Source organism: Euprymna scolopes, chromosome 20 (assembly GCF_053919585.1).
Source record: "Euprymna scolopes isolate OS-2025 chromosome 20, ASM5391958v1, whole genome shotgun sequence".
In the NCBI taxonomy this organism is placed as follows: Eukaryota; Metazoa; Mollusca; class Cephalopoda; order Sepiida; family Sepiolidae; genus Euprymna; species Euprymna scolopes.
Genome location: NC_136501.1, coordinates 82,179,459 through 82,191,773, shown reverse-complemented (window position 1 = coordinate 82,191,773; position 12,315 = coordinate 82,179,459). Strand labels below are relative to the sequence as shown.

The following is a 12,315-nucleotide window of genomic DNA, read 5'->3' as shown; positions in this document are numbered from 1 at the left end:
CATCTTGTATATATACATGTTTTGTACATATGGCATCTTGTATATATACATGTTTTGTACATATGGCATCTTGTATATTTACACACTTGTTATGCAACATTTACACATTTTAGATTCAAAGCCTATATATTGTGTTACACGTTTTATATCCACGTCTGTGTATAAAAAATAAATGCATATAAAATAAAAATTGTGTGTATATAAAATAAAAATTACAATTAAATTTACCAAAATGATCCAAGATGGTAAAATTAAAGTATATTATAAATATTAAAGAATTAATATTTATAAAATTATCTCAGCCAGATGTAAAAGCTCGATAAAGCCAAATAGGAAATAGAGCTTATAATATGAGCAAACAGTTAATAAAATATGTTAAAAAACACTTTGAAATGAGCTAAAAACATATTTAATCTGAAAAGCAAACACTAGATAAATGGATAGTCCTTAATCCGCAGAGTTTCGAAGAAATACTTTCCTTCTCATCAGAGGGTAGGAATTAGCAAAATGCAGGATCGAATTTTGCATGCAGAAGTATTTGATGAAACAACAAGTCAAAGATCTTACTTGAAAACAAATATATATATATATATATATATATATATATATACATATACACACACACACACACACACACCTGCTACATATTATTTAAAACAGAATATATACATGGATATATGTATAGTCATGATTCTGGAAAAAATGATGATATTATATGTGCTGTGGAGGAGTCTGTGAAGAACTAAACTTCTTCCATAAAGAGAATACAATTCATGTCAACTGTATTAGTGGCTGATGAGGACAAAGGTATTGTACATATGAAAAAGTGCTCGGAAGTGGGAGAGAAAACGAAAAAAAGATAACAAAAGAAAAGGAAGTAGGTTTATCAGGTAACAAAAGAAATAGAAGCTGGGATTTGTTAGACGATAGGAATTTCCTCCTTAATGCAAAGGGAGGTAAGGTGTGGCCACAATTAAAATAACAGGAATAAAAGAACCAGAGGACTGTTATCAAGGTAGATAAAAAAAACTTAATATGGGATTGTTGGCCAGGATGGTTAGAAAACGAATTGAATAATGGACCTGAGATAGATTTGGTTTGAGGTTACTTTAGGATTGACCATTAGTTTTATGATGATGGGGAAGCAGTTTGCAGCAATTAGTATTTTGTGATAGTCAATGAGTTTTTACGATGACAGTCGTGACTCAGATTTGACAACAATTGTGAGTTGAACAACAAAGAAAGCAGATCATGGCTTAGGCCAGGTTGGGAAAGCTTTGGAAGATAGAGATGAACTGACAGCAATGCACAAACCCAGCCTCGACAGGATCAATGGTGATACACACTCAGAATTCAACTGACATATGTGAAACTTTGTGTTTTTCTCATTTTATTTTTCTACTTGTAAGCCCATGCACTCCCCTAGATGGACGCCAGTGTGAGAAACTACGATGATATGGCCATAAGCAGAGCAGACAAAGAACTTGACGGCACACAATGATAGGGTTGGCGGCACTTGTCAAGCAACGGACACATATTGTATTTTTTTAGCTAAGAAGGATCTGATTTTGTCAAACAAAATTTTGAAAAAGGTCAAACGCTACTGCCCTAACTTCACGTGCTTTGTCCAATAGATGGTATATGCATTCAGAAATGACTGTTAGGATATATTTATAGATTAGGACTGTAAAAATTCATATTATTAATCAGAATAAAAGTTTTGCATTTTCAAAAGAAGCAGACTATAACAAGATTCCGTCAGCATCTAACAAAGCCAAACTCTTTCACCAGTGATACTTCATCATAAAGCCAAAATGCATTTCATCTATGCTTAGCTTATTTGCTGGTCAGTTATTCTTTCAACCACTTTCAGGATTTCATCCAACCACTTTAAACCTTTGTAATTATCTATTCAGAGCTCTTTCTTTAACTACACAATACAATTGTACTAAGATCTCAATCTTTTGGAACAACCACTTCTTTTGTTCTGGTTTCTCAAGTCTGTGATCATCTTAATGTCTCTTTCACCTACATTTTTGCAACATCTGGTGACCTTTGTCTTATCATTCATTTTACACTTTCTTGATGAAAGAACTAACCCACAAAATAATCGCTCCATACAGTTTCCATTGTTCACTTGCATCATTAATCTTGTTATTGGACAATCCTTAAAGTGCTAAGGTCCACATCTACTGAATCGATCAAGGCCATATTCGTCAGTTGGCATCAGCTCATCTCAATCTGCTCAGAGCCACAATATGCATTCTACTGGAAACTGTCCATCAACTATCTCTGTTGTAAAATTCACCGTCACTCCTAAAACTGTAAACTCTAAATATATCAACATGCCCAATCTTTTGTTCCATTCACCTGCCACATCTTGATTAACAATCCTATTTAAGCTTCCTTTGTGTTCCTTGGTGAACAACTTCCTCTCAATTGTCTTTCTCCTAAGTTTACTTCCTATAACTTTTTTTCTGCAGATCAACTTATTTCCTCTAATTTCTAACACTTTTTTGGGAGGGGGGGGGATGTTGCTAGTATCAAACTTGTGTTAAAGTTAAAAATTGTGTGCAAGTTTGAGTCTAGAAAAAAAAAAGAAGAATTGTAGGGCTGCATGGTTATGTATATTTTAAGAACATCAAGGGAAAGTAGATTATGGATATTTATGCACTATTTTTAATTTGAAAATGTAACTTTGGAAAGTCTCTTTTATTAACTGACTAGCGGGGGTACCCGGTGTTGCCCGGGTGTTTGTAGGTGTGTGTGGTGTTAAATAAAAAAGAACTCGGGTTAGGATCGAACCCGAAGCCCTGAGGCAAAGTTTGAAAATAAAATCGGGCAGCCAGAATGAGTTAGTGAAAGATGTTTGAATTTATTTAAGAACGAAATTGACAGGTGCGTAGCCAGAAGTCGACGACTATGACGACGACGATGACGACAATGACGACGTAGGTTTGTTTGTTATAAGCGAAGTAAAAAAAGAAAACAACGTTAACACTTAAGCGGGGAAAAAAACAAAAAAGAACTAATGTAAGGCAAACGAACAATGAAAACAGAAAAACGAACATGTGAAAAATGGCTTCAATAAGCCTGTTTCGATATTAAAATTTAAAAAATCGGTGGGTACCCGGGTGTTTTTGGGTGTCGCTGATAATAAGCGAAATAAAAAAAAAAAAAAGCAGAAAAACGAAACACTGGTTCAATATTTAGATTAAAAAAAAAACAAAAAAAACATCTCACACCATGATTCAAACCCAAAATGAACCAAGGCCTTAAGCAAACGACCTAACGTGACGTACATGAAATTTGTTCGGTTTTTCAACTATTTAAAGTAAATCAGGTCACAACGTCATCTGACACATGCGTAGAATCAGTCATTGTCACGAGAGGACCATTTTTGTTGACCCCCCCCCTGTCGAAAATTGTCGATTTCGGGGTGAAAAAGTTAACGTTTTTGGCCAATTTTTTGATATTTTTCGAGCAAAGGATGGAGCTTCGATGTGATACTGAGTTTGTGAATTTTCGTCGCGTCTGTCAAAAGTTTTTAGCAGACATCCAAACATACACACATACATACATTTTTGCTTTTATATATATATAGATAAGTTTAGTGATTAATATGACATGAGCGAACAGATAGTGTTGTTGCACGTGGGATTTTTGTTTTAATATAAAACAACAGCTCAGCCTAGGAGGAATTCAGTAACAAGATATGAAGTATAGCATTTTTAATTACTGACAATAATTCAAGTTGAAAATATTTCCATTACATTTTTGCAGATATATCCCATAGAAGCACACAAAACTGCTATTACCCTTTTCTGTCAACATACCATAGCAACCTTCTAAAGTGTGATACAAAAAAGTAACCCTAATTACATTTTTGCCATATTTCTTTTATGGTGAAGAAAGAGAGCTTATTACTTTGGGGGGCATTGTTAGTTCAAGACTGAAATTACTAAACAAAGCAAAAATGGCTGAGTAGATGAAATATAAAAGACAGTGAATTTAAATGAAACTAAAAATGCTTTTTTGAAAACATATACTAATAAGCTACTCCACAAGATCTCCAGCTATGGTATTGCTGGAAATGTCTTTTCAATTATTAAATCATTTATCTCTGATAGGTTCATAAGTGTAGTGGTCGATGAGCAGAGATCAAAGGCTTACAGCAAGAGTCCTTAAGGGTTCTATCCTGGGTCCAACTCTCTTCCTGATCTACATCAATGATCTCCCAAATAACATCCTAAGATCATTCATAGACACTACCATCTATGGCAACACTTCAAAGGCCATAAACAACGAAGTTCTCTCTGATTCTCTCTCCTCTGATCTTGATCATATGGTGCAATGGGGAAAGAGGTGGCTGGTTAATTTTAATGCATATAAAACCCAGTTTCTATCTTTACATCATCAACACTCTGATCTACATCTGGCTTCAATTGAAATGAATGGCTCTCATCTTGAGGAGGCTTCATGTTTTGACCATTACTCCTGATCTGAGATGGAACATGTACATCAAATTCGTTGCTAGGGCTACTGGGAAAATGGTAGGATCATTCTACGGCTCTAGTAGATATCGCGCTGCTGATGCAATTCTCTACCTGTATAAGAACGAAGTGCATCCAACGATCAAGCACTGTTGCCACATCTGGGCAGGAGCTGCGAGAAGCATCTTATCCTGCCTTTGTAGCTGCCCTTTTATCTTCCCTGCAACCTCTTTCCCGCAGAAGAGATGTTGCGAGCCTGTCTCTGCTTTATTGTTATTTTCATGGCAAGTGCTCATCTGAACTCCAATCTATGGTCTCCCCCAAGAATACTTGTCTATCAATAATTTCCCACACTCTTTATCTGCGCCTAAACCTAAACGCAAATTTCATAAACAAAGCTTCTTTCTTAGAACTGCACGCCTGTGAAACTCTCTTCTGTTTTCCTGCTTTCCAACTGACTACAATACGATCATCTTCAAGTCCAATGTGAATAAGTTCTTGATGAGCCATCCCCTTAAGTAATCCAGTTTACCAAATTTCCACTACTAACGATGGCTATGACATTTTCCCATTGAGTACTGTACACTCATTTAACCCTTATCCTCAAGTGGCTTCCAGGTCTTGATAAGTGGTGACTCCTTTGTAAAAAATAAATTAAAAAATAAGCAATTATAAAAAACAGAATTCTATATATAGCTCGTTTATGGAGTCAAAAGTTTATCAGTCAAAGAAATAGCGGAATTTTCATAAGAAAAAAGTCAATTTTTACTTGGAATCAAGAGAACTAAACGCAACAAAAAAGGCAATGTTAACCCCCTCCCAACTTTCAAATAAAATGGCTGCTTTCTTTTATTTCGTAATTCCTATAATATCATAGATATTGTGTGTATATGAGTTTCTTGCCCAAATGTAACTGATTGTAACACATTGAACTATTGTTTAATCAAAATATTTTGAAATAAAAAAAAACCGTTTACTAATGAATCACCACTTATCAAGGCTAAAAGCAATTGAAGGATAAGGATAGAAATGTGGATAATGTCCGTTAATTTTTTTTTTTTTACATAGGAGTCACCACTTATCAAGGCCTGGAGGCCACTCGAAGATAAGGGTTATTGAGTGCACAGTAATCATCGGGGTAATATCGTAGTCATTGTTTATTAATGAGGAGAAAAAAATAAAAAAATGGAAGGACGGCATAAACGAAAAGTGATTATTAACATTACATTCGAAGATGACCATGTTGTAGCCTTCAGGGAAGCAATCATATGGCAATATGAGAAGTAAAGAAACTCTGTTCATAGTAATTCCGTTGGATGTTAGACGCACAAGGAAGAAAAGAATATTCTTTGCACTGGTGGTAGCAAGGAGAATTCTTGTGAAACTAAAACAAATTTTAAAAAAGAAATTTTAAATGCGACTATATTTTGAATTATTTTTATGTAATCCCTGTACCCCGAGCGGAAGTTGTGTGTGTGTGTGGGGGGGATGTACCTGTCTCTTTGTTCCGAGATTCAAATTGATAACAAAAACCTGTACCAAGATCAAATGTAACATCTTTTAGTAAAGTTTTATGAGAAATCAAATTGTGGCAATAATTTTAAAACTTTTTCTTTTCTTTTTTTAAAGGAAAATTGAGCCGCGTTGGCAACTTTTGCTTTCTATCTATTTTTTGCTTTAGTCTGTGAGAAATTGTCACTTCATTGGTTGATTGGTTTAACACATTGTTTTTAATTACAGCCTTTCCTATTAGTTGATTTGAACTTTAACCTGTGAATGTGGGCACGTTTTAACTGAAAATTTCAGTCCAAGAAAAACTTTCATATGAGATGGATTCATATTAATTTTCTTATTAATTTAAGGGCCCTTAGGCGCCCAATATTGTCGGTATCTTTGAGACAATTTTAACCGACTAAGTTAGATGTTCTTTCAAGACACTGAAATTCAACATTCTTTGCAGATTGGAAAGAAGATATTACATCTTCTTTCCAATTTGCAAAGAATGTTGAATTCAGTTTTTGCCACGTTGTCGGAATTATCCACTTTTTTCAATTCCAACATTGTTTTAAATGAACCTCAAGCCAACAACTAATGATAATCTTCACAGAAGATTTTTCGCTACCAATTCTTTGCAAAGTCTAACCTATCAGGCTCAGCAGAAGCAGCAAAATTATGCAACATAATTTTACAAGAAGATGAAATGACCCATTATTAATCCACCAGGAAAAGAATTGATATTTTCTGGTTCGTTTATTTGAGTGGATGATTTATGGAGATTTTCAATTTTCTAATTGTATTAACTATCATGTAACCATCAACCTATTTCGTGTTATTTTTTTTTAATTATTGTTTTGAATCTTTGTTTCCTCTCAGCTCCATAAACAAAATTGTTTACCTGTGCAAACATGAACGGGAACAACAAAGGAAAAAGCAACGTGAGAGATAATCTATGTTGGAATTTCCAATGTTAACTACTGTATAACTCGAATATAAGAGACTTCTTAAAATGTCTCTACAACTCTCTTATATTCTTATATCCAGGTTACACTGTACATTAATACAGGCTCCAAACTGGGACCAGAGAAAATCTCTCTTACATTAGTTTTTCCTTATATACGGGTCTCTTATATCCGGGTTAAACTATATATCAATTTGATTTCATAACATTTTTCATTGAACTGAATTGAGCACACAAAAAATATACACTAATTAATTAAATTTACTGGTTCCGTTGTTTCGCTGTAAAAAATATTTTTTTTTATTGGCTAAATTAATTTTCTTCCTTTTTTCAGTTTATTGAATAATAGACACAGTTTCTATTTAACTGTCTTCCTTGTGATATAAGGTGGGAAGTCTAGAAGTCCCCTTCCATCCCATAGTACGGTTCCCATGTATTTCCCGATAAGGGCGCCTCAGGCGACAGGCATTTATCCCTTTTCTCGAAATAAACCCTTCTGATCAAGAAAGTGACATTTTTGATGATCTAAGCCCGAAAATTACGACCTGCATGTATAATGCGTATTTTATTGAAAGTATTAAATTCACAAATGAATGGAATGGCATCTATTGGCAATATCTTCTTTTTGCCTCGACCTGCACGGCGGCTGCTGCTGCTGCTTCTGCGACTCCAGATGTGAACATATGACGTCATAGCGAGCGAAAATAGTAGCAAGACGCAATCATCATAATAATTAATATTGTGCGTGTTTGATGTCCGTCGTTGTTTATTTAAAGAATAACTCAACAAGAATTTTTTTTTCAGATTTTTCAATTTTCGCACATTCGTATAAAATAAGAATAGAAAACATTTTAGAATCGATTTTTCAAACTTTAACTTTTTATTTTTTAATTTTTTTTTTCACTAGAATGTTTGTTTTGATTTTGTTTGAGTCAATGAGTCAATGACTGAATTACAATTTCACATCAACTTTCAAGCACCCCCCTCCGATTTTGCATTAATATTTCACTTAATATTACTGAAAAAAATAAATACCTATTACTAAAAACTACTAAAGCAAATCGCTTAATAATAATAATAATAATAATAATAATAATAATAATAATAAAATAAAAATTTAAGTGTCTATTTTTATTTTTTAAAATACTGAACTGTGAGTTTCTTATTAATAAAAAAAAAAAAAAGAAAAAAGTAAAGGTTTGTATCATTTGGAGCATTATTCTCATCTTTATTATTTTTATAACGTTTCGGCCGATATAACATCCAACCTTTTTCAAGTGCATCTTTTTGCACTTGGGGATGTTTACGTGGAACTCACATAGAGGATAAATTATGCTAGTTCGATGTTCCGTCAAACACAACCGGATTAAATAAATAGGTGCTTATGCACTTTTGTTACCGCGCTATTTTTTAAAATAGTATTTTCAAGTTAAATTCAAGCTTTATGATATCTTTTATATTAAATTGTTAGATGAAAGTAGAGAATAGTTCGAAAACACCCTCTTCATGTTAAGAATGGCTCTCTAAATAACATTATTATTTCAACACGGTAACAATAAATATAGTATTCTTAGCACAGGTGATAATAACTATTAGTTAATTAATCATCGCGTTATTCTTGGTTATTAACTAACGCTATAACGATAACACTTTTATCCGGTCATGCTAATAGAACGAGAACAATCTACCCCGACAAATCTGCATAAAATAAAATAAAGCGTCCAGTTCGGAATTTCGTATTAAGACTCGAGTCTAATTGAAAACGTAACCAAATAATAGAAGTTATCAATCCTTTTTTAAAAAACAAATTCCAAAAGATAATTTCAACCCCCTATTTTATAAAATGGTTGGCCTACAAAAACAAACGTCAAAAAAAGAAAGAAAAAAGTGAACGATGAATGAAAAATAAGATTCCTTCACAACGTAATGAAGTAAACAAAATAATGGTCGTTATTGAATAACGAAGAAATATGTTAATGTTTTGTTTACGTTCTGAGAAATAATGCCAATGCCAAATCTGTGTGATAATACCGGCATTTCTTTTTAACAATTACACTTAACAGAAAAGGGAGATTAAATTTTAAACTTATTATAAATAAACAACAATTTTATTAAAAAAAAAACAAAAAAAAATTCGAAAAACCTTTTTTTAAAATCAATCAATCAACTTTAATTGGCATGGAGTTGTTCGAACATTCATTATTTTTTTGTTTTAATATGAAATTGGTTCCAAAATGAACTTCAACATTTCAAATGTTAAAGCACTAAAGCAGGGTCTTTTACTTTTCCACTTTTTCCCGTTTCGACCAATGTAAATTTCGATCTTCTTCATGTGTTTCTTTTAACATTGGGGTGCTAGCGCAGAGAGTGATCATCCGCGCTATTTTTTTTAAATCGTATTTCCAAGTTTAAAGTTTTATAATATGTTTTTTTTTCTTCTTCAACTGTAAAGTTTAAGTATAGAATAGGTACAAAACATCCTCCCCTCCCCATGTTAAGAATGGCTTTTTAAATAATAACGTTATTATTTACGTCCGGATCACTCTCTGCACTAGTACCAACATTGGAACTTTTATGTTCTCGAGTTCGACGATCATATTTCGTAGTTCTGACGAAGGTCGGAGTTTACATCGATTGAAATGACCAAAACAAGACTAGGAGTGAGAATAATTCGAATGATAAAAAAAATTTTACATCATTTTTTATTTCAAATGTTGACAATCTACATTTTTTGTAATCAAAAGAATTTTACAGAGAATAACAAAGTTGTGCACACATTTTTTTCATAACTTCTGGCAACTTAGGGGTTGACTTGACATCAAACGTTCTTTGTCGGTATGAGATATGGTCTCATTCTATATTAAAATAAAATCATCCCATCCCATCTTTGAGAGTGATATTGATTTATTCCTTTTCGCCTGGGGCGCTCCTTATTGGGTGATGCCGACAGATCCCTCTCGGGGCTGTTTCTATGCTCATCTAGAATGCCCCACCCCCAATCAGGGGAAGCTGACTTTGTATCACACTTTGCTACCGTGAACCTTCAAAGTGCGGTTAGTAATAATTGTAATCAATTAACGATGACAATAAAACCAGAAACTAAGTTAATCACCCTCGTCTGTAATAACTGATCATAACGGCTCAAAGCAAGCAATTTCGAGATGGCAGTGCTTAAAGATACGGAAACTAATTGATTTAGTTTATCCAATGTTAAAAAATTCGAAAATTCTGTATTTCACAACTACGTAAAATTTATTTAAAAACAGATAGTGAAATAATAATAATAATAATAATAATAATAATAATAATTTGCCCATTGTTTCTTTAGCTTGAAAATTCTTTAAATGAGAAAATCAGCTAAAGAATGTTTGAAATAAGAAAAAATAAATGAATTCGAGCAAATGAACGATTTGTTCGTGAAAATAAATTCGACGATATATATATATATATATATATATATATATATATATATATATATATATATATATATATAATGATGTAAATGAGATAGTTCAGATAAAAACAAGAAACGGATGGTAAAGAGATGGGAGAGGGAGAAGGGGGGGGCAGAATCATAACAGATCAATAACAATTCGATCATAACAAGAATTTCATCTCTAATTTCACTTTTCATTATTCAAATGCCTGAGTTACATTTAAAATAAAAATCAGAAACGAAAAACTTTAATTTGTTATCTGTCATTTTGAGAAAAAATATAAAATTTAAACAGATTCATTCTGACAACATATGACAGTGTCATGAATTCGATTCCGAGACGATGATACTTTTTCAGGTTATGGAAATAAGACTAAAATATCTTATATGATTTTTATTTCAAATGTTGACAACCGGCAGTTTTTAAAAACTACAAAACTTGTATATTCGAAATGACAGAAATATATATATATATACATATATATATACATATATATATATATATATATATATATATATATATATATATATATATATATATATATATATATATATATGGGATTAAAAGTTACATAGAACTTTACTGTGTCATCCATCAGCCTTTTTCTTATTGATCTGATGATACGATAAAGTTCAATGTAACTTTTACTCATCTTTTATTTAATATATGAATTGCTCCACTTAATCGTGTAGAGTTTTTACTATTTTGATCTTGGGGTTTACTTAGTTAAATATATCTTTAACGTGCTCAGCAACCATTAAAATAAAGATAAAAACAGGCAAAGTACTTACTAATTCGTACACTGTCCGGTTCTTCATCGGGTAACTGAACGGACCGAGACTCCAAAAGAAGCCTCAGATCATCTTCTATTTTATCCATTTGATGTGTAATCAAACGACGTTTTGTATCGAATGTTTTGAAGAGGTGAAACGAGGAAAGGAAAAAGAACTACGACCAAAAAAAAAAAAAAAAAGAAGCGTAGATGTTCTCTTTAGTTATTTGCTCTCCTCGCGCAGAAGAGTTCTTCCCTTAATCACCGCCTGTCTGTTTAATGAATGACGAACTCTCTCTCAACAAAGTCTTCCAGACTTCCAGATTAAGCCAGTACGAAAAGCTACATTTTCTTTATTTTTCATGAAAAGTCAAATATTAATTGACCAATTTAAACTACTATCTTATTAAATGTAGGAGCTTTTAAAGATATGGCGTAAAAAAAAAAAACGCATTAATAAACTAGACTCGTGTGTAGTGAACTAGGTTTTTTTTTTTTTTTCCTTTTTTACTGAAGGTGAAAAACATTTATTTGCTATATATTTGTATTTTTACCACTATATCGTTTTGTTGTACCACAAAATCCCCAAAATTATTTTGGAATCTAGAGTGGGAGATCTGTTCCATATTTAAATTTAACATCAAATGATCATCATTTTCAACGCATTTAAACGTTTTAGGGATGTTGTTTTGTTCACTAACTTTTTTACTAACCATGACAAGGCCGTAAAAGCATGCGTAATCACTTGAAAAAATAGCCACCCTCCAAAATAGGCAGAATTTATTTCCCATAGGAAAAAAAATTTGGTTAACTGCTCTAAAACGCTAGAATAGAAGCCCATTTTACATAAAATTTGTGTGTGAAACTGATCTCTCACTTTCCAATTTCCATTAATTTCTTTATTCACAATAAATGTTTATTAGTATTTTTTTGTTCTTCACAAAACTTTTTATTTCATTTTGAACATTTTTCCGATTTTTTAGAATTACATTTGTCGGAGTTGTACAACCATCCATCACCCCATGCGTAATTTCTATTCTGAGGGTTTTTGAAAAAAATTTCACTAATTAACCAGATTCTGAAAAAAAAAAAAATCATTTCGACATTTGGAAGGAGTGCTCACTTTTTAGTTACAATGTTCTGGCAAATCGTTTG

General features: G+C 32.5%; 1 protein-coding gene across 1 annotated transcript in view; it reads right to left on the bottom strand.

Annotated features, from left to right (window-relative positions):
* The window catches only part of LOC145241493 (8-oxo-dGDP phosphatase NUDT18-like), a 44,387-nt gene extending 32,986 nt beyond the window's left edge, over window positions 1–11,401 (bottom strand). Inside the window, exon 1 of the mRNA XM_080104504.1 lies at window positions 11,180–11,401. Coding sequence (XP_079960630.1) covers window positions 11,180–11,267 — 88 coding nt within the window. The 5' untranslated portion in view covers window positions 11,268–11,401. The remainder of the gene's footprint in view (window positions 1–11,179) is intronic.
* Between the last annotated feature and the right edge of the window lie 914 nt (window positions 11,402–12,315).